Raw genomic sequence first — 23,705 nt, forward strand, 5'->3', positions numbered from 1 at the left:
TTACATTTGATCACTTTTGATTGCTTTTCTACATTTCTAATGAATGTTTTCAACTGTTAAGGTCTTTGAACACTGAGTTCGAAATTTTCATATGCGTTTTTTTTCGTATTCATCATTCTTTCCTATCAAAATGTGAAAATGCAGAAAATCAAACCTGATCTGAATTTTTTATAACCGGCGAAAGTTTCAGAGGCAGTGTGTAAACGTGATTGACACAACATGAGGTCGTATTTATTTTTTAATGTGCGAAAACTCAATGTGCAATGGCCTTTAATCATTTTGAAACATTTAAACCACTCAACACTGATTACTTACTTGAATTAAGATTATAATCATTTAATTTTAAAGCACAGCCACCACAAAATCAGACTTTGGCCCCTCTTTTTACTTTGAGATCATTCTGAGGTTAAACACAGATTTAAGAATCAAGTAAGCGTTTAATAGATATGATACTGTTTTTGAAATCAAATCTTTGCATAGCTTTGACAGGAAACACTGGCATCTTAAAAAATAATGTGCATACATAAACCCAAATAAGAAATAAAACAGTTAAGCACGTGTCTTATTCTGTGTCCTAAACCCCGACACATTGGTGTCTCATATTTTAAAGCAGTCAGATGCAGTCAGTTCAGATGTAACCCCTTTGTGTAATTCTTAACATTTTAACCGTAATTTAATTACATTTTTCTCAGTAACTGTAACAGATTACAGTTACATTTATTTTGTAATTAAATTATGTAATTCCGTTACTTGTAACTAATTACTCCCCAACACTCTCAAACACTTAGCAACTCTTTTGATCCATATTAACAGGTCCAAACAAAGCAATACAAAACCTGGTGTGTGTGCATGGGCATGAGATCATTATCATGCTCTAATATTCCCAAACATGGCATTTATATATACAGTAATATATGTAGATGTTACTACAAGAATAATTCATTTAATCAGAAAATGGTCCATCTAATTAATGGAAATGTTCACATTCATTTCTACTGCGCGTTAGCTACAGTAAGAGAGGACGCCAGAGGAACAGAGCAGCAGAGGAGAGCGCGAAAAATCATTTGATTTATGAGAGCAGCACTTAAGACACAGAAGAGAAGATGTTATGCACCGCGGCTTCCAGCCTAGCAGCTAAAGTAATTTCCTCAACGGCAGGTACACGCTCAAGCGAACAAAGCTACAATCAAATTGCTTCACTGCACAGCCTAAAACCTCGTTTAATGTCATACTTATGCCTATTCTTCGGCTTTAGCGTGACACCCGAGTACGTTAGTCAGTAGATATTGAAGCAGGTGTCTGTCATGTGGCCCCAAGGGTCTCAGAGTTTCTATCTGCTCATATCCGTGCCGTCTGTAATATAACCCCTGTTCATCCGAGGAAACCTGGCTGCTCCTGCGAGACTTCTATGATGTATGTTGTGATATTCCTTCAGTCAATCAGGGATCAAAAGCTGAATATGAGCGATGAATCAACTGCCATCAAAACATCCTTAAACACCCACATGAGTAATAAATACTCTCATCTGCTGATGACTCAGGTTCTGGGAGTTCTGTTGAAGTCTAATTCAAACCTAGTTTCAAGAGCTTTTCAACCACTGATGCATGGTATTTATTCTTCATTGCAGCTAAATGCATTACGAAGTAGAGTTTGTTGCCCTTTTAAAGTTTGCATTCACATTATTGCTTCATGATTCGGGCCTAATACACCCAAATGTTGAACAGCAGTGAACCAGGCTGAACATCTACGGAGAATCCGCTAGGTGAAGATGAGACATTGATTTAAAAGAGAGTATAACGTGACTTTTAAGGTCAGGATTGTAGATAAATGTGCATGCCGTGGGGCTGGTGATAAAGGGGGTTTGAGTTGTTGAGTGGCAGGGCCTGATGCAGGTCAAACAGGACAAGAGTGTTACTGAAACCAGAGGCCGCTTCATCTCAAAACCCGAGCCTGATGCTGGAGGCTAAAGGGTTGCAGTCCTAAGCAAACTCACTCTCAGAAACCTGTTGCTGCAATCCATGTTGGATGTGGGGATATTCATACTTGATCATAACTCCAGTTTCCAACCAAAAAGGCTTTCCAATGCCTGAAATGATGCTATGCAGTACTAGCTTTTATTCTGCAGGTGTGCAATTATAAAGATAATTTACACACCTGTCTCTTCAAATGCTTTGCTAAACAGGATTACTCATTGTGTTGGATATTTGAGTCACATGTTTGCAAAATGGAGTTTTCAAGAGGTATTTTAGCTTTTTTTTTTTGTGCTAGTCATACTAAAAAATTACTTATTACCTCGAATTCCACCCATAATTTCATTAAAAAATCCTCATAGATCAGATAGGAAATATGCATTTAACTGTGATGGAGTTGTGCAAAAATAAAACTTACAAATAAAATAAAGTTTTTTGGAAACTGTTTTCTTCTCCAGTTTTATGGTTTAATTTGGCACATGGCACAATCAGCATGTATACATCTGGTATACATAAATAAATATTAAATATATTTATACATAAATATACATATAGAGCTATTAAAAAGACACTTGTTGTGGCCTCAGATTATGGTGTAGAGGATAAAACTAGTACAGACACTAACTGCTCTGCCCTCTGAATATTGGTGCTTTCAGCCTAATAAATGCTAATAATGGTCATTTACACTTTCAGGTCAATGGGAGCAAAATCTTCATAAAAGCCCTATACATATATGTATGTATGCCCATATTTATATATATATTTAAAGAAACACAGGTCTACACTGAAGTCAGGTTATTCAGTGTAAAGAGGCCACTGTCTCCAGTCGAGAGGAACGCTTACAAAGTCAATGGAATCATGTCAGTTAGTTCAGTTCAATCTTAAGCTATTGTTTTCTCTTGCATGTAAAATAATAGATTTATTTTGTCATTCTTAAGCAAAATTAGACATATGTAACTTTTTTAAAATAACAAAAAGTTCTATTTCGCAAAGACAGACGACAATAGACGCAGCTGAAACACTACTTGTGGTGAACAAAATCAACGCAGTGGTAAAGAAGCCCCCACCCCCACCCCATCACACAAATATATAACAGAAAACATGGCAAAGGCAATCCAACACACGCACACACACGCACACGCACACACACGCACGCACACACACACACACACACACACACACACACACACACACACACACACACACACACACACACACACCAGTCAAACAGTGCTCTGAGCATTGTGTGTAAGTGTGCATTTCATGGGAATTTGACACAGGAGCCGATAGATAGTTTTGTTGTAAAAGATGCACTTTTCTTTAAACAAAACACTTACAGTAACTTTAAAAGTCTTTATCTCCAGTCTTGTCCAATGGAAAAATTTCAAACAAAAGACTTTCAGTGGAGCCAAGAAAAAAAGTTAAAATACCACATGTGAGCTTATGCAACTGGAAAATGAGTTGCAGTTACCATTTCAGTCCACTGCTTTCCATATTTGTCGTCTGTCTAATGCTTCTTGGAATCCAACCGCTTGAGTCAGATCACTATGTTCCACTCAGACACATCTCAGGGAAAGATCGTCAAATTAAGAGAAAAAAACAGCTCTTTATAAGGCATTGAAAAGAAATCGAAAAGCAAAGCAAACAATATTATGCAGATGTCACCTTAGAGGCCACTGTTTTGAAACATGTTTCCCACAAAAGACTGTGATGGGAAATAAAATGCACTTTCCTTTGTATTTGTTTTTTTTTGTGTGTTTTTTTTGTTGTTGTTATTTATTCAAGAAAAAAGTGATCGCCCCATTCACCCGATTCTGCTTAAAAAGGCGTTTCTTTCTTTTCTTTTAAAACGATGATTAGAAAAAATACTGCTTGAAACGCTCGTCCCTTTTCAAAGGAAAGAGAGCAGTTCTGTTTTGGCAGGTTTGCACAACTTGACATCTGGAAAGAACTTGTCACTGCTTTTTGCAAAAGTCTATTCAAATCTTTTCGTTTCCGCCATCGTCCTGAACCCCCTCCTCTCGCTTCAGTGTTTTCATTGAAGCCAAAGACTCTTCCCCCATCCCTCCCTCTTGTCGAATGGCCATAAAGCTATACACGCGTGGTGGAGTGGGAGTGTGGCAGGCCGGTGGAGTTGAAGCCAGCTGTGAAGGTGTTGTATGGATGTAGGTTGGGCATGCCCACCAGCGAGTTGGGGATCATGGTTATGGTGTTGGGCGTCATGAGTGGGATATCGTCAGGCGAGCGCCGCAGAGTCAGCGTGTAGTCGGGAAGTGAAGCGAGCCGTAAGGGGTCTCCGGGTGGCCCTGCGTCACACTCGTGGTGCGTCTGGTTGACCTGCAATGACATTTATTTTTTTAAAGAAATATCAGCATGTTTCCAGCAGAATATGCGCCTTGTAAATTGACTTGTTCTGACAAAGTATGGTACATAAGGCCCTGATCAGACCGAACACGATTTTAGGTCTGAAAACCTTGGTGACTTTTAAAAAAGAGCAGTGCACTGCGGTTTTTATGTTGCTAGGCAACCACCGAATCAGCTGTCCTGTCAGTCTAATCAGAGGACTATAGCGCGAGAGCTCTAAAATCTCTGGTTTTTGCTGTTAAGTAAACTGTCACATTTGCAAAAACCTTACAGCTCCAGTGATACGTGACAGACACCAAAATTTCTCCTCCATCATTGCAGTCTCTGGACTTTCTAAGCAATGGTAAACTTTCGTCACCACAATGGAAGGTCCTCTCCATTCATTCAACTGGACAATGTAAAAAAAAGGGGAATGATGTCGGGGACTTTTCTGCTAAGAGTTGCTTTTTTTTTCAACTTTACAGTGCGTTTCCACTACAGCATCAAATCTGCACTTAGTGCCACTGGCAACGCTACAATGCCACTGCTTTGGGGCGTGTCAAATTTAGGGCAGAACACACCTCTGAAAACTATGTTTATACCCTGTTTGCATTTTTTCTTCTTCTTTTAAAGGCAATTGGTTGTCGCCCGGCGTTTTTCACTCGATATTTGCATAAAGTCGAGTGATGCTAAAACTTTTTGACGCTCTCGGCTGCTCTCAACGCTTTCTCCGCGCCGCTTTCAATCCCATAATGCACCGCGCAAAGCTCACCGCGCATTTAAGTTCAACTTCCATAGGAATTAATTGAAAATGCTTGCTCCTCTGCGCTTGCTACATGCCAGTGGAAACGCACTGTCAAGCACTCAGAGCGCTTCTGTAAAAACGCGAGGTGCCCGGGGTGCATAAACAGCGCACAAAACGCTCACTGCCAATAGAAAACAATTCAAAAAAGCCGCCTCTCACTGCAAAAAACGCATTCTGTCTGATCAGGGCCTAAAACTACATAAAAGCAGATGGGCTGCGTGAGGATGCAAATTCAGTCTTTGACAGCAGGAGGCACTTATGACATACATGACAGATACAGCATTTCCTTGGTTACCACTGTCAGTGCTTATAAATACTACTTTAATATGCATCATGCGTGGTGCGTCTGGTTGACCTGCAGGGACATGATCTCTTCTTCAGGGCCGTGCCGGTTCATGTCGTTGGCGGTGGTGGCTCGTGGAGAGCTGGGCTGCGGGTGCTGCTCCTGTCGGCGCTTATCCTTGCGGTAGTACAGAGCGGCGAACGCCAGAACGTTGAGGAACAGCAGCGAAGCTCCCACTGCGATGGTCACGCTCAGCTCGGTGGAGTAATCCCGTGGGTTCTCTACCACCAGAGGGCCTGGCTCCTCTTCTCCGTTCCACTGCTCCTTCCCGCTCTCGCTGTTGTAGGCCGGAGACATCGGAGGCCGCTTGGTGTTGAATGGCCAGGCTTTGCCGTTGGGACGTTTGGTGGACAGGGAGTTCTGGGTCGTCTCGGGCGGTGGCACTTTGGTGGTGGTGGAGGTGTAGTGGAACATGTCGTGAAGGTTGTACAGATGAGGGACCAGGTGCTTCCAGAACGCCACTTTAGTGGCGCGGTAGTGATCCCGGACTCGAGGCTTGAGGCCGATGTGCAGGTACAGCTGGTCTTGAGGGTTGTATTTGGACCAGGCTACCTCTTCGAAGCGATTGGCCTTCGTGTGGATGAACTTGGTGTCCTGAGGCACTGGTTTGTTGGGATCTCTGCAAAACAGACAGAAGATGAATAAATAAACTAAGCTGAGAAGGTTTTTCATGTAAAGAGTCAAGAGTTCAAGCAATACTTCACCCAAAAATTCTATCATCATTTATGCACAATTCATTTGTTCCCAAACATATGCGATTTTCTTTTCTTTTTTTTTCTTTCTTTTTTTTTGTGGAATGCAAAAGAAGTTGTTTTGCTGAACATTTATGCTGCTCTTTATCAGTGAAAGCATACAGTGGGGATGTAATGATTCACTCAACTCACAATGCGATGTGATTCAAGATATGACTTTCTCACATTTTTGTTTTATACAAAATGTATAAATGAAAAAGTGCCCGTTTATTCTTCTTTTTAGAAAAAATAATGCATAGTTCTTTGTGAAATTTAAATATCTATGTCAAATAACAAAAACAAAGTGAAATAAAAAAAAAAAAGTCCCAAATAAACAAACAAACAAATAAATCTCTTCATATAAACAAAACTAAGGCTTTGCCTGTGCTCTTTCTCTCTTTTTTTTTCAGTTTTTTTAAATTATCAGCATGTGTCCAGCAGAAAATGCACCTTGTACAGAAAAAGCATTTGAAGCAAATTGACGTGTTCTGACAAATTATGCTACATGTAACTACATAAAAGCAGACGGGCTGCGTGAGGATGCAAATTCACTCTCTGACAGCAGGAGGCACTTATGACATACATGACAAATACAGCATTTCCTTGGCTACCACTGTCAATAAATAAGTGCTGCTCTTATAAGTGCTACTTTAATATGCGTTATACAGAGGCAAGATGAAAAGAAAATACCATCTACATGTTTCTGAAGACAGTCAGTTCCCCTCAGAGATACATTCACATAAACCTCCACCCCCAATTATATCACAATTCGTTTGACATCTCAGCCGACTTGAATTGCCACATATTTTCAGCGATTTAGTGAAAAGGTACCATAAATGTAGTCCATACAACTCATATGCGGCATGCTCAAAAATGCTGTGAAATTCGGCAAAACATTCCCTTTTCACAGGACGTCATATACGTTGCAGGGGTGTCTAACTCAGCTCCTTGAGGGCCACAGCCCTAAAGAGTTTAGGTCCAACTCCATTCCAACAAACAAACCTGTAGTTTTCAAATGTGAGCCTGGATCACAAAACCAGTCTTAAAGGGATAGTTCACTCAAAAATGAAAATTCTGTCATCATTTACTCACCCTCAAGTAGTTCCAAACCTGTATGAGTTTCTTTGTTCTGCCGAACACAAAGGAAGATATTTTGAAGAAAGTTTGTAACCAGGCTGTTTTGGGGCACCATTGACTTCCATAGTAGGAAAAAAAAAATACTATGGAAGTCAATGGTGCCCCAGAACTGCTCTATTTCCCACATTCTTCAGAATATCTTCCTTTGTGTTCAGCAGAAGAAAGAAACTCATACAGGTTTGGAACTACTTGAGGGTGAGTAAATGATGACAGAAGTCGCTGGGGTATATTTGTAGCAATAGCCCAAAATACACTGTATGGGTCAAAATGATTGAGTTTTCTTCATGTAAAGAAGTAAAGTTCCATGAAGATATTTTGTCAATTTACAACTGTAAATATATCAAAACTTAATTTTTGATTAGTAATATGCATTGCTAAGAACTTCATTTGGACAACTTTAAAGGCGATTTTCTCAATATTTAGATTTTTATGCACCCTCAGATTCCAGATTTTCAAATAGTTGTATCTCTGCCAAATATTGTCCTATCCTAACAAACATAACAAAATGGTGCATTTAAGGTTGACGCTAAACTCCAGGAACTGTGTTTGACACCCCGATCTTACAGCTTTGGAATGATATGAGGGTGAGAAAATGATAGCAGAATTTTTATTACAACCATCCTTGTTAAGTTGTTGGTTCATTCCCATTAAATTCTCCATTGTTGTGCAATCCTCGACCTCAGGATACTGTAAGGCAGGGGTGTCTAATCCTGTTCCCGGAAGGCCACAATCCAGCGGAGTTCAGCTCTGATCCTAATCAAGTTTGGGATTACCACAAACTTCCAGGGAAGTGTCTCGGGGCAGATCGGAGCTAAACTCAACAAGACATTGGTCCTCCAGAAGCAGGATTGGACACTGACTCTTTCAGAACAATTGGGTTAAGACATCTGCTAAATGACAACTTACTATTATCACGATCATACTTTACAATCTCCAGCAGGAAAATCAGCACGCTTCTTCTTTCTTTTCAGTAAATCAATACCTTCCGTCTTGGTCAGACTAAGCATGCATAAAGACACAAACAGCTTGCATCCTTTTGCATATCAACACCTGGAGTTTGCGCTAATCAACAAAACGATTTTACGTCCACCGACGTTCCTCAACATCACTGCACCACTATCTGTCTTATTTCACCTTCTTGTATAAAGCTGCCTGGCACTTCTTCCAAATCATCATTTTCTATTTCTCCCGTGTGACATTACGTTACAGCTCATATCTCTAAGCACCTCTGCCTGCTGGGCTTCACGCATCCTCGGCTCATTCTCTATAAAAAAGAGATGGGCCAGAGGCTTTTAAAGTGAAACACAAATGAATAAATCAACAGCTGAGATGTGCTTCAGGATGCAACTTGTTTTTGATAAAACAACAGCAGTGCATCCATTCCGTTAATTGCTTTGGGAAAGCAGTGCAGATTGCATTAACAGCAAGTGTGCTGATAGAAAGTGGACCATATTAATCTAAACGCTAAAGGGGGGAAGCTGGCAAAGGGCCCTTGTGTGTGTGTGTGTTGTATTGCCCTTTAGCCTCCAGGGGTCACTGTTTCTCCAACTGATATTACGAGCTCACAGAAGGCAAAGCAAGGTGGCGTCCAATCTCCACGGTACTATGGAGTTATCGTCTGTATGAACATATGGCATCTAAATAATCACACATCTACTTCTTGTCTTTTAGCTCCACTAGTGACTATCCTAAGCTTTTAAGAGCTCTTAAAAAATTGGGCAATATATACTATATAAAAATGATTTGATCAGAAGTCATTTTTTGAATGACTGTCAATGAAGGAATATGCTTTTTTGCTGCCACATGGTATGATTCAACAAACGGGAGCTAACAGGGACATGCTAACCAGCTAAACCTTGACCCCTCATCTGTGATAAAATACCGCTAGATGAGACAATGCAACAATGTTTCAGACATGAATGGTCACAGATGAAAAATAGCCTCTTTGGCTAATTCTGGCACATTTACAGCCATGCTTATTAATGTAACAAATGAACTAAACTAAACTAAATCACTGGAGTGACCTCGAGTGAGTCGTTCAATTCCAAGCTGTAGGGACAGTCGCTGTCGCCAATGTTTTGTAATTCACAGAGGATGAAAAGTGACAACAAGTCAAGACTGCAGGTGTTTGCCCTTATGCTGACTGTCTGCCAGTGGTTCTTAAGCACCTTTGCATATCTGTGGGAAGAGTCCTATCAGAAAATGCACAAACACCACAATAACAACATTCAGAAAGAATGACACTGTAGGTCTATGTGTTATTATATAATTCAATTCAACCGCATTAATATTAATATATTTTTGAATTTGATAATAGCTCTTCCATCTGTCTGGAACTGCCGTGTCAAAGTGGTTACTTTATCGAATCATGTTTGAAAAGTTGTGTTTGTGTCTGCTCACACACTTAGGGTAAACAGAATAATGTCGGGATGTTTTTGTTGATCGCCTCTCTCGCGCTGTATTAAATTGTGGTGTGTGCACCAACTGAAATGCTTCACATCATACATTGCAGAAGATGCAAAAAGCGATATACATCAGAAATGAGATTCTTTTGATCTATTTTGTGTTGTAAATTCGTCGTCTACAACAGTACACTCTTAAAAATAAAGGTGCTTAAAAGGTTCTTCACAGTGATGCCATAGAAGAACCATTTTTGTTTCCACAAGAAGAACCATCTCTTTCTTACCTATTTTATAATCTGAAGAACCTTCTTTCGCCACAAAGAACTAAATGAAATGTTCTTCAGATGTTAAAGGTTCTTTATGGAACCATTTAGACAAAAAAAGGTTCTTCTATGGCATCGTGAAGCACATTTATTTTTAAGAGCCATTGGTGTATGCCGTGTATCTGAAAGTAAAAAAAAACAAAAAAACCCAAACAGCTAGTTTAAAGACAATAACAATGCTTTTATGTTTTTTCTTTTCTTTTTTTTTGTGTGCTTTTGCTCTTGTCTGTGCCTCTGCAAGCAGAGAAGTAAATGGAAATAGGTTGAATGTCAGCTCAGAAGCCGATAAATAATGGGTTTTATTAGGCTGGTAATGATCCCCAATGAATATTGGCAGCCGGACCATGATGACTTTGTAGCTGAATATCAGTAATTAAGTTTCAAAGAAGCAGGCAGCAGAGGTAAGGTCATATTGATCTGCCACGGTGCAACATGCCAGAGAACAGGACATCAATGAAGCCGCAGCGGCGCAGCATATATGAATTCTTGCTGCGTGGCGTGCGAGTGGCAGTCGGTGTACCTGGGGCATTCTCGCTTAATAGGAAACGCTAGAATCTCAATATCACCACACGTCTCATAATGGTCAATCAACCGACTTGCATGACACAGCATATCTGGGTTTCAATGCTGATTTGAGGTCAGTTGTGATGTTTGAGATGTGTCTTCAGAGGCTGTTGATCTGCACTGATGACATACTTTGTGTGGGCGTTTCACACGTGAGGGTTTAGCTCGAGATTAATGTGTTGATGTAAATGAAGATGAATAATTACTGCCTGTAGTGCTACCAGACAGCACAAGTACTAATGATCACACTTAAGGTTAGGGATATTTCTAAACATTTTTTTTTTTTTTTTGCATTAAAAGTATTCAATTTTAGCGTGTAACCCTTACAGCACCATTTGTGATATACACATGAATGCAATCTCAAATAATGGGCAATCTCTAAGAGGAAATTACATTTCAATAACATAAACTCATAAGTCTGACAGCTTAGAAATGTGATTTCCAACATTAGGGACAAACTCCAAAAGAGATTAGCCCAAAAGTCTGTCGACTGTGTGTTGTTCCATCACAAAACCAGTTCATTTAGAGTTGAAGACTCTTCTTCATTGACATCCATTAAAAAAGGCCTCTTGTAAGGTTTCTTGTCTCCTTGCCAGTGTACTGCGGCGTTATGCTTCTTTTTGTTAACCTTGAAGGTTCCCTCTAGGGGAGGGGCTCTGATATAAGGCAGTCTGAGTCATTCAATGTTTGTGAAGTCTCATTTTTCCTGCAGTTATGCCTGTTTATACTGAACTCATGTTTTGGTTATGTTACTGATCTCTTACATATTTTGTCTGTCATTCTGGATTTGTTAGCCTCATTTATTGAACCAGTTATTTTATTATCATTGAGATACTATTATAGTTTTTATTCATATTTAGAATTTGTTTTTATTTTCATCTTTATATTTCTTGTTTGCATTTTTGTTAAATTATTATTATTATTATTATTATTATTATTATTATTTCAGATAGTTGCCAAGGCAACATTTCTCATTTTCATTTAGTTTAACTTGATGTATTAAAACTATTATTATTAATATTAATAATAATACAAATAATAATGATAATAATAAACTTTAAAAAAAGGTTTACATTTTAGTTTTAGTTAACTATTAATAACCCTGATTGAATATTTGGATTTTGACCATGACATATTGTGTAGTATATAATAATTGTATAATAAACTGCAAGTCCACAGTCTTAATGTCAATAAATGTGTAATAAGTGTTTTCCCTCCCCAACGGCTGAGCTGGTGCCCCATTCATCCCACTAACCCACAATCTGGGCAGTGTATGTGCAAACAGAGAATTAGCTGACGGTGTTCTGTCAGGTCACCCACTCAGATTGCCTCCTAAACCGCTCAAATGTTTCTACGGTTCAGGCCACTTGGGCTTGCCCAGTGAAGCAATACTTCAGGCTCTATCAGCGCCACTCATTCAGATCTCAGGCCCTGAGAGGAAACTACTCCACAGCCATTGAGATTCTGAAACTAGGTTGGACTTCCTAAACACCATCCTTACACCAAAGGGAGAGGTCTGCCTGAAGATATTTTCGTCAAAGGATCCAATCTTAGTAGTGCAATATTCTAGTTTCCTAGTAGCAAATTAAGTCTGGACAAAATTCCACCCTTAATGGGCATTTATTTATATATTTTTTAATTAATTAATTAATTATTTTAGTTAGTGGTGCTAGTTAAGGCTAATTGTTTGTATTTATAAACTCCTTAGTATTAAACTTTTGTGCACTTATTATGGACCTGAAAGATACCTTAAATCATGTGTATTTTTTTTTTTTTTTTTTTTGAGGAGAGGTGTGCTAATGATCAGTGGTCATGCATACCATTTTCACTTGATGAACAATAAATTGGACAAAAAATATATAGACTAGAATGTCCTAGAAAATTTGGGGTGGACTCTTGACTTCAGACAGTAAGCCACAGAAAACTCACCTTTACAGACATACATGGAGAAAGAAAGAACTAAAGAAAGAAAGAAAGAATGAAAGAAAAAAAAAGAAAAAAGGAGAATTGGTTTCACTCTTGGAAAACCCACGTCAAAAGAATGAAAAAACATTCTGTTTTGGGACCTGCTTTTTTTTTCATATAGCAGTCATAGCAGAATAAATCTAATGAATATGACAAGGTGAAAACGAGTCAAAGTTAATTCGATAGGGCTGAATTGGTTATTCATCAGTCTAATTTGCAGCGCTTGGATGACTGTGGACATATAGACACCAAATCCAATGGGGCATCATAAAAGCCTCTGTTTCCTCTTCAGTTTCTTACCGTGCTTTGGTCAGGGTCACTTATTTCAATGAAAACTGAATCTTCAACTGAATAGCACTGATTCTAACTCAAGGTAGTGTATGCACTTTTAATTTTAAAGTTTTCTATCTAGGGATTATTTATAAATACAGGTGGTAGTGTGCACACATGTGGTTTTTCATCTTACGGTACATTTCAAGGTCCACACACAACTGCCTTCGCTTTTGAAAGATGCAGTGTTACATTTAGAGTTTTTCTTATCTCTCTTTGCTGTTCTCAAGGTCAGCAGATAGAATATATAACATAAAAACAGCATGACAGAGAAAGAGGTTGCTTTCAAAGAACCTTGCTGTTCAGCCCATAAAGTTTAAACTGCTGTTTCTTAAAGTTCAGAGGGTCAGTGGCTGGTTAATGCTTAATTCCACATTACTTCCTCATTTCCTCACAGAAGAAAAAACATAATTAGCAGTGTTTGATAAGGTTAATATTACTCATACTTAGGGTTAGGAATGTGAATGGATGACGATATTTAGAGTAAAAGCATGATTGTGAGTATGAAATTGCTATTATATTGATTTTTTTTTAACACTTTAAAAAAGTTAATATTGAGGAAAAATTAACATCTTAGACACAAAACCTGTCTACTTTTGCTCCACCAATGAATATAGTCAAAGCAGGATCAACTGCTTTATCCAACGAATTATGTTTTTTTTTGTTCCATAATGGCATTTTGAATGCAATTTTGAATTCAGTTTTATTGAATGTGAACTTGTAGCGTGTAGTGAAATATTAAAAGTTTTTTTTTTTTACATGCATAAAATATCAATTAAATAAAAGACCACTTATGTAAGAGACTACATTTTCATGACGCTTCCTTAAACTTACATACACTTTTGAAGTACACATTTTACAAATTAAGAGTACTTTTACTTCATTAATTTTTAATAATATTTTGTCGTGTTTGTAAGTTATTGCTGTTTTTAGCATGTGTGTTTGGCTCAGTGTTATTTTTTAGGATTACTGATAAACTAATGCAGTTTGATTTGTATTTGTTATCTATTTTAGTTTTAGTTACAGTTGCAGTAATGTTGTCATTTTATTAGTTTTTTTTATTATGTCTGCATAGTTTTTTTTTTTAAATAAAATTTTAGTTTTATTTAATTTTAGTTATTTTTAGTACTTCAACATACTAAATGGAAATGAAATAATATATATACTGAATATATTTATATGTGTATGTATGTATATGTATAAGTATATGTGTGTGGCTGTACATACACATGTAGTTTTTTTTTTTTGTTGTGTTTGGCTTAGTGTTATGTTAGAATCATTATTATACTCATACTTTTTGTTGTTTTGGTATTTGAATTGTTTTTAGCTTTATTTTTTGTTTTCATTTAAATGTGTAGTTTTGAAATGTTGTTGTATGCATTTGTCATTTTTATTTAATTTCTTTATTTTCTTACATGTGTGTGTATATATAGTATTTATAGACTTTTAACTTTTAGTTTTAGTTACTTTTTCTTATTTGTAAGTCACTTTGGATAAAAGCGTCTGCTAAATGACTAAAAGTAAAGTAAAGTAAAGTAAAGTAAAGTAAAATAAAAGTGTTTTAAATGAGTACACTTATTTACTAAGTTGACTAATATAGAAAACACAAGCACTTTAAAGTATAATTTTAATTGTTGAGCCAATTTTGGTAGAGTAGATTTTTGCAAAATTAAAAATTGCAAAAAATCTTGACACAAAGAAATATACATTTTGGTTTGCATTTGACTCAGCATGAGCCAAAAAAATCAAGGAAAAAAAGAAGTTTGCTTTTAGACCTTACAGTTCTAAAGTTATTAGCAGAAATACGAGTGCAAATTTGGCCTGTTGGTGGCGCTATAGAGTTTGAGATAGAGATTCCAAATGTGCTGTGGTTAATAATGAGACCGTCTTCTATATGTGTGCCAAATTTCATAACTTTCCTGCAAGCAGTTCTGGGCTGCCATAAACTTCCAAAGTAGAAGAAGAAGAAAACTTAGGTTACGTATGTAACCCCAGTTCCTCGAGGGAGCGAGACGCTGCATCTGAGAACGCTAGGGGAACACCTTCAGCGTAACCGGCTCTGAATACAAGTGCAATCTGTCCAATGGATGGGCGAGACGTCATGGGCGAGGTGATGTAATGACCAGCTGGTACAAAAGCACGTGTGGTGAAACCGGCGTCAGCCTCTGGAATGAAGCAAGCGCCGGCAGGGATGCCGGAAGTGTGGCATCGAGACGCAGCGTCTCGTTCCCTCGAGGAACTGGGGTTACATACGTAACCTAAGGAGTTCCTCTTCAGGAACTCGAGCTGCGTCCAAGAATGCTAGGGGAAAGAGATATCCACGCTGCCAGACTTACCAGTCCCTGCCCAGTGTGTATCCCTGCGGAGCACATCTAGGGCGAGAGGACGGAAGAGCCTGGAGTGGCCCGCATGTCCAAGCCATAGAACCTGACAAAAGTCATGGTCGTAGACCTTCCCGCATCGTTGCAGATGTCCTGTATTGGGAAACCTGCAAGGAAGGCCTTGGAGGCCGCCACACTCATAGTGGAATGAGTCCTGACTCCCATCGGCGAGGGGAGGTCAGAGGACTCGTAGGCTGTGTTGATGGCATCCACGATCCACCGACTAAAAGTCTGCTGTGTAGCAGGCAGACCTCTCTTAGGGGGACCATAGCAAATCAGCGGTTGGTCCGCCCTTCTCCACAGGGCAGTTCTGTGGACGTATGCGTCTAGTGCTCGCACTGGACACATACAGTTAAGCCTTTGCTGGTCAGGCTCCCGAAAGGCAGGAGGACTGAAGGCCTGCAGTACTACAGGCTGCGGTGTAACAGAAGGAACTTTGGGGAAGTACCCTGCACGAGGGTGCAAAAAGGCTTTGGCCATGCCGGGTGCAAAGTCCAAGTGAGTAGGGGCCACTGACAGGGCCTGCAGATCCCCAACTCTCTTCAGAGAAGAGATCGCCAGAAGAAACACAGTCTTCAGGGTGAGATGGCGGTCAGAGATCTCCTCAATAGGCTCGAAGGGAGGCCTACAGAGAGCATCCAACACCACAGCCAGGTCCCAAGGAGGAATCTGGGACCGTACTGGGGACCTTAGCCTCAGTGCACCACGGAGGAAACGTGTAACTAGGGGGTGTCTACCCACCGACTGTCCACCAAGATAGGCGTGGTAGGCTGAAATCGCCGCCACATAAACCTTCAAGGTGGAGTGGGTTAACCCTGCGGAGAGTCGAGCCTGCAGGAACTCCAGCACTGTACCAATCGGGCAGTTAACTGGGTTGAGCTGGCGATTTCCGCACCATGAAGTGAAGAGTCTCCACTTCAGGGTGTACAGTTTCCTTTGTTGAGGGAGCTCTGGATTGGAGGATGGTCTCAACAACCTCGGTTGAGAGACCGGAAGCTATGAGCTAAGGGTGCCTCCTGCCTGTGAGAGGAGATCCCTCCTGACGGGAATCTCCCATGGAGAGACCTTGATCATGCAAAGTGGGTTTCCCCTCTGGTGTAAGCATCTTGAACTTCAGTCTGCTGACTGAACGGTTCAATTGAAGCAGATCTAAAATGGAACGCAAACCTCCATCCTTCTTTGGAACTATGAAGTACTGGCTGTAGAACCCGGACTCTCTTTCGTGAGGAGGAACCACCACTATGGCCTCCTTCCCTAAGAGAGTATCTACTTCTCGTTCCATTACCAGAGCCTGCTCGGGGCCCACCAGAGTGGAATTCGCCCCGTTGAATCGAGGTGGAAGAGAACCGAACTGGATTCTGTAGCCTCTCTACAGTGCGCAGGACCCACTGAGACACATTTGGCAGTAGTTTCCATGCTGCAAAATAGTCTACTGACCTGCTGCCGCGTACCCCTTGCCCACCAGCGCTGACGATGTGCGCAGTTATCCAAGATACCTGAGCAACTGCATAGCAGCACACTAAAATATATTCATAAACTGTCATCCAATCCCAGCATTGTAATGGTGACTTTTGCATGGGCAATCAACACTTTTTAAAGTGTTTATTTGTTTATAAAATGAGGCTCAAAATACTGAACCATAACACTCAAAAAAGGTCAGGGAAATTTTCCGTCAGTAAGCCAAAAAGAAGGCAATGGTTTTTAAGTAATACAGGTAGCTGCAGGACACGGGACCCTGTGCACTCTTCATTATGACTGCTATTGATCGGATGGGTGAGGTGAGAGATGGTCAACATGTGTCCTAACTCCTGTCCGGCGCTGACCGCTCAGTTCTTCTCTGACGATGCTTCAACTCATTACATTCAACATGCAGCGTAGCCTCTTCATCATGAGCATCCAGGGATCCTTCCTTCCCTTCTCCAAACCAAATCTGCATATTGCCAAGATATTTCCTACAGTATCAAGTGCTGACTTAATTTTAGAAGGCTGCTAAACAAAATAAAGACAATCCCTTTTTATTCTCGATTGGACTCGCTGAGGTCTATGAACGACAAAAGAAGCAGATGTGGGAAGCAGTTTAGCTCAAAGACAGAGTAAGAGATAGACTTAGCCTTGGGTGCAGGGTCAACTGATGTTCAAGGGACTGTTTCCGTTTTGGTGTAGCGGTGAGGGAAACCGCCCATTAAGATGCAGCATTGAAATGATTATTTTTGGTTTCACAATCACGAGGCAGATACGAAAAGACAGTGTGAGTTAATGAGCATCTGCTTGCCATTCAGATAAAGTCCAGGCAACAGAATTTCAATAAGACAGACGTCAATACAGATGCATTGACAAAACACGAAATGCAGGTCGTGTCAAATCATTGAGCGATTACGGTCAAGCTGGCACGTGCGCAGCTAAGCCTTATTTATTAATCGTGGCTTATTGATTATTGATTAATAATGTTTTATTCTTATAGTGGAATTGCCAATATCTCGGCAAGGGACAGCATCATGAAAAAACATGGGCTTTTCAAACAGAAATATATCTGGATTCATCCCAGCAGGCCTCAGCATTTCTGAGAGTGGCTTGTGTTCTTCTTACAAGAAAGCACGAAGGGAGATGCAGAGAAAATAGGAGAACAAAAGGAAAAGCACAACAGTATTCTGCTCAGCGACGTCTCGGGCTCAGCACAGCATGGGCTGTTTGACTGGAGGCTGAATGACACAGTAGAAGAATATAGAGGAAACAGCCCCTGTCCATCAGATGCTAGCGCTACGATCTCTATAGAAATGCAGACGGCAGCATTTGAGGTCCATTTGTAGCCTGAACAAAGGCGATATGCGCCGACAATTCAGTTATCAGTGTGAAGAAGGTTCTTGGATGCTTTTGTTTTTCTGCAGGACTAATGGCCACTGGTTAACACTTGATAAATTAATTAGGGTGCTAATGAATTACACTTTTACTGTTAATAACCAGCTGAGAGAGAGAGAGAGAGAAAAAAAAAAAACCTGTCTAAAAACCCTTTGAGATTTGAATTCAATTTAACGGTTCTACACTTGGCAGCATTTTACCATTATTCTTCCATTCATTTCAGAGATTAATGATTTTTAATAATTGTCCCAAAGACAGATAAAATGTCTATTTGACTTTTCTTCAAAAAGACTTGTTAGGAGTAAGAAATATGTAATAATGCCTAAAGTCTTTTTTAAATTCATTAAACACATTATGAGAGCTGTCAGACCCACCACCTGTTTATAAAACCCTCTACGAATAGAAGACATTTATGCTTTTTACTAATGTGGCAAAAAATGTTTGTTTATTACCTAATAATTCTGTTAATTCTGAGCTAGACAATGACATCTCTGAATTCAATAATGAAATGTCATTAACTGAAAATCAAGTGTTTAATCTTATCATTATACATTACTGACACTCTATCCTCCAATTTAATACTGTTAAGTGCTTTGACACAATCTGTATTGTTAAAAGCGCTATATAAATAAAGATGACTTGACTTGACTTAATAATTCAACCTGGTCTCATAAAAATACGTACCTCTGCGCACTTTTTGTGCGACACCGTTTTACGTACCTTGCTGCACGTTTTGCCGCAGTTTCAAATAGAAATGTCCACTGAGTGGCGCTAAAACAGGTTCAATATGTGAACCCTGGCACTATGGAAGCAGAATAATGACAGTAGTTTTTGAAACATAAAGCATGCTGAATTCCACAAATCGAAAAAAAAGATGCATTGCAATTAACAGTGCTTGCATTTTAATGCCTTGCATTTCCAGGGCTTGCATTTTTAGGTCCTGAAATTTAACATAGTTGTTTATTTAAGCTGTGAATATTTCAATTAAAAATATTTCACACACATTTTCATAATTAAAAATTAAATAATTCATATTCACCTTCCAGAATTCACTTCCAAAATGTTCAATCTGTTTAAAAATACGATGTATAATATTCGACAGGCAAATTTAGGTCATTTTATTTCACTTTCCAAATTCGCTGCCACAAATTTAGTGGTTAAAATTCGGCAGAAAATTCAGCGTTGCACATCCGGGAACCGCAGGAATAGCAGTAGAGCACCGATGCATAATCTCCAGCTGATGTCAGCCCCTCACCAGCAGGTGGCCATATGTGGATTAAGTCATTCATTTACAAAAACTGATTTGCAAAAATGGAGCAAGCGCTAAGTAGGAGTTTTGATTATCGGGGCCAGTATAAACATGTGGAAATGCTGATTGTGTGTATGTTTAATTCAACATATTCACTGTTTTCCGTAGCCTACATGTAAGCAGCTTTCTCTACCACAAAGGAGATTATAATGCTCTTTTACCCAATGCTGAAGCACAGAACTAACATTAAATCTGAGGAAGATATATTGCTTTCGGTTGTTTAGTTTCTGTAGCTTTGTATCATGGCTTGTGTGAAGCTGTGCTGTAATACTGGGGTTCCCCTCATACATCACACTCCAGGATTCCCCAACGATGCGTAACGCGCCTCAGTGAACTAATACAGTGATATAAGACCTCAGATCTCAGAATACACTTTATTGATGATTATGCGAACTATATACAGGCATGCAAATGAGGTCAGAAGAACGCAACGCACTGCATTTTCGTTGCTTTCCCTTACCACTGATCTATAGAGTCGACAGTCCTACAAAGATATCAATACCACGATTAGTTTTAACAGTAAGCAACCACTTTATATCAACATAAAAAATTAGTTAAAAACCGCCTAGGTGTATTGTTGCTGCAAATGTAAACCTGAGAAAGCATTGATGCGCTATCACACCCCAAGGGGCCGTCTGACAATTCCACCGACTGGGCTAAACCGTCCAATGTATTTAAATTAAAATTACTTTTAACATTTAAAATAAGACACTGTCAAATTGTAAAGCTTGTATTGCTCATAGTGATTTACTACAGATGATATTTTGACAATACCTCCCTTTATATATATATATGTACAGTACACAATTATTTACTTATAATAGATGCCTGGAAAGGTTTTTTTTTTCATGTTCCAACGGTTGTAGTACGTTGCTAGATACGAAACTGACTTACTACAGGTTAGATTTTGCCCATATCTCCCTTACGGTATGTACAGTACACAAATATATATATTTTTTAAAAAACTACAGTAATTCACCAAAAGGGTTTTTCATGTTCCACAGGTTGTAGTAAGTTGTGAAATTTCGCCAGTATCTCCCTTACTGCATGTACAATTCACAATTGACCTATCGGTAAGCCCCGCCCCCCTTAGTTACTGTTGCTCCCTCAGACAAACAAATGGAGTTGCTCACTTCTTACAATGACAGCTACAGTGTGAAAACCATGTCCCACGATGTTTTTGCACAATTTTGGACACAAAAGGCCACCAAATGGGAATTAAATATTCAATGGAGGGATTTATAAAATATTTAAAAATAAATACAGTGGGTAACTTGAAGGAGGGTTTACAGAGATACCTTGCTAAAGCACAAGATAACATTAATGTTCTGCTTGAGCATATGAAAATTGTAACTTAATGAGTATATGACAACCAGAAAAATAAACATTTTTGTCTTCATTTATCAAAAAAAAAACCCAAAAAAACTTTGTGAATTACAGTAATTTCTTAAGAATAATTATATACTGTATGTACAGTGAGGAAGATGTTGGCCAAATTTCAACTGTAGTAAGTCACTAGTAACATTTTGATGAATTACTGTAATTTTTTTTCTTAAAAATATTTGTGTAGTGTACATACTTAGTGTCAGACTGTGTCTCCGCGTCCTGTGTTTCTCCCCTCCTCCTGTGACCGTATTTGGCGTTCCTGTCTGTGTCCTAGTTTCGTGTTCATTAGTTAATTAGTCCCCAGCCGTGTGTGATTGTTCCCCACCTGTTTCAGGTCTCCTCCCTTGATTTCCGTGTGTTTATAAGTCCTGTGTTCCCTGACCTCTGTGTTCCGTCTTATATTGTCTATGTTGTCGTAGTTCCTTGTTCTCCGAAGATTATCATTAAAGATTGTATTATTAGAATTATTCCTCATCTCCTCGTTTCCCTGCACAACAACACATCCTTAGGGAAATTATTGTCTAAGGCGAGTTATTGGCAATATACATTTAGTCAGTTTGAGTAAATTATAAATTTACTGTAAACGTTAATTTGAATAAATGATTGGAATTTAATAATTAAATTTAAATAATTTAATAAATTATTACTTAGTTTTGTACTGTGAGGTAAATTTGCAGACGGTCCCTAAAGCAGCCTAGGTGAATATCAAACCTAAAACTATAGTGCTTGGTTTTCCATGGGAGAAAAAATGGTTTGGTGAAACTTGTTGGTTGTGGGCTCATATTCTGGGCTCATCTGCTTAAATGTACATAATATACCTTAATATATTTTATTAATTAGATGCTGAATTTAATCATTTATTATCACTGAGGCAAATGCACTTTATGGGAAATGTTTAACGTGCGCGTTCCTTAACTTCATATCCTCATCTGTTTGCATCGTCAGTAAGATCTGAGTTTGGTCTTTTAATAGGCTTGTTGGAGATGAGAAAAATCTGCGCAGAACCGATCACCGCGAGATGCATGCCTGATTTCCTGATGCCAATCTGATTTCATGTGATTGTGTATTTAAATTATGCTTGAATATTCCCAAACACTATGACTGTGCGATATCTGTGTGGGATATGTGATTGTTGTCATATTTCTATAAAAAGCTAAAATACATGTTTATATTAAAGTAGAAATGGATGATAAATATGCCTTTCGTATATCAAATAGCAAGCACTTTGGGTGTCTTGTTCATCATATTTATATAAAAGCAGCAGAACTGAAATTATATCACATTTATTAGCAGCACAGCACATGAGTGAGAATAACGCGATTTCTGCCTTTGATCTTGTTGGTATCTGTTCTACTTCGAGAGGGCAGAACTACGTCCGTCTTGACTGCGCTTATTTCACTCCTCCCCTCACTGCAGCCGCCTACATTTCAGGCGAGGCGCATCTCAAACAAGTCTAATAGCTGTTATTGTGTTAGTGCACTACTGAGCCGCATAATGTGTTTTCTTTAAACGATTTCTGAGGGAAACAGCATGAAACCTTGCGCGTTCGTTCATATTCTACATCTGCTTAACTGTCGATATAGTTCGCATAATCTTCAATAAAGTGTATTCTGAGATCTGAGGTCTTATATTACTGTATTAGTTCACTGAGGCCGTTACGTGTCGTTGGGGAATCCTGGAGTGTGACGTATGAGGGGAACCCCAGTCTTACAGCACAGCTTCACACAAGCCTCAGATGTAATGTTAGTTCTGTACTTCAGCATTGGGTAAAAGAGCATTATAATCTCCTTTGTGGTTGAGAAAGCTGCTTGCATGTAGGATACGGGAAACAGCGAATATGTTGAATTAAACATAGACACAATCAGCGTTTCCACATGTTTATGCTGGCCCCGATAATCAAAACTTCTACTTAGCGCTTGCTCCATTTCTACAAATCAGTTTTTGTAAATGAAGGACTTGATCCACATATGGCCTTCATCAACAGCCGCTTGCGCCACCTGCTGGTGAGCGGCTGACATCAGCTGGAGATCATGCATCGGTGCTCTACTGCCATTCCTGCGGTTCCCGGATGTGCAACGCTGAATTTTCTGCCGAGTTTTAACCACTGAATTTGTGGCAGCGAATTTGGAAAGTGAAATAAAGTGACCGAAATTTGCCTGTCGAATATTATACATCGTATTTTTAAACAGATTGAATATTTTGGAAGTGAATTCTGGAAGGTGAATATGAATTGTTGAATTTTTAATTATGAAAATGTGTGTGAAATATTTTGAATTGAAATATTCACAGCTTAAATAAACAATACTGTGTTAAATTTCAGGACCTAAAAATGCAAGCCCTGGAAATACAAGGCATTAAAATGCAAGCACTGTTAATTGCAATGCATCTTTTTTTCGATTTGTGGAATTCAGCATGCTTTATGTTTCAAAAACTATTGTCATTATTCTGCTTCCATATGGCACATTTTATTGCGTAGATATTGGTACGTATTGCTGTTTTTTTATTACATTGCTTCAGATACGTATTGTGGCGGTTCAGAATTCAAATATCCGGGGACTGTCGCTAAAGGTTGGAAATATGCCCTACACCAAATCCAACCCTAAACCTACCCGATAGTGTTAACAAATGCAAAACTGATATAAAAACGTATTAGCTGATGCAACTGTGCCATTTGAACTTCCTTTTACGCAGATTTTAACTGCTTTGTCGAACCGTAGTTACACGGGAATCGAACCGGTGCTTCTCGTCTTTTAAGTCCGTCTCTGTACTCCGCGAGCTACCGAACAAACTTATCATCTATGAAAACCCATAGATATGAAGCTGGATGTGTGCGATGCTAACGTTCAAAAGCATCAGTTTT

The 23,705-nt window shown here is 39.1% G+C and overlaps 1 protein-coding gene across 3 annotated transcripts in view; it reads right to left on the reverse strand.

Moving 5' to 3' along the window:
• Positions 1–793: 793 nt before the first annotated feature.
• Positions 794–23,705, reverse strand: part of nlgn3a (neuroligin 3a) — a 214,960-nt gene continuing 192,048 nt past the window's right edge. For 2 of the 3 annotated variants that reach the window (XM_058797606.1, XM_058797605.1), the window contains 2 exons: positions 5,474–6,080; positions 794–4,307 (listed from right to left, as the gene is read on the reverse strand). In XM_058797606.1, the coding sequence (XP_058653589.1) occupies positions 4,062–4,307; positions 5,474–6,080 (853 nt within the window). In that variant the 3' untranslated portion in view covers positions 794–4,061. The remainder of the gene's footprint in view (positions 4,308–5,473; positions 6,081–23,705) is intronic. The other variant, XM_058797607.1, reaches the window with a different exon arrangement.

Source organism: Onychostoma macrolepis, chromosome 14 (assembly GCF_012432095.1).
Source record: "Onychostoma macrolepis isolate SWU-2019 chromosome 14, ASM1243209v1, whole genome shotgun sequence".
NCBI lineage: Eukaryota > Metazoa > Chordata > Actinopteri > Cypriniformes > Cyprinidae > Onychostoma > Onychostoma macrolepis.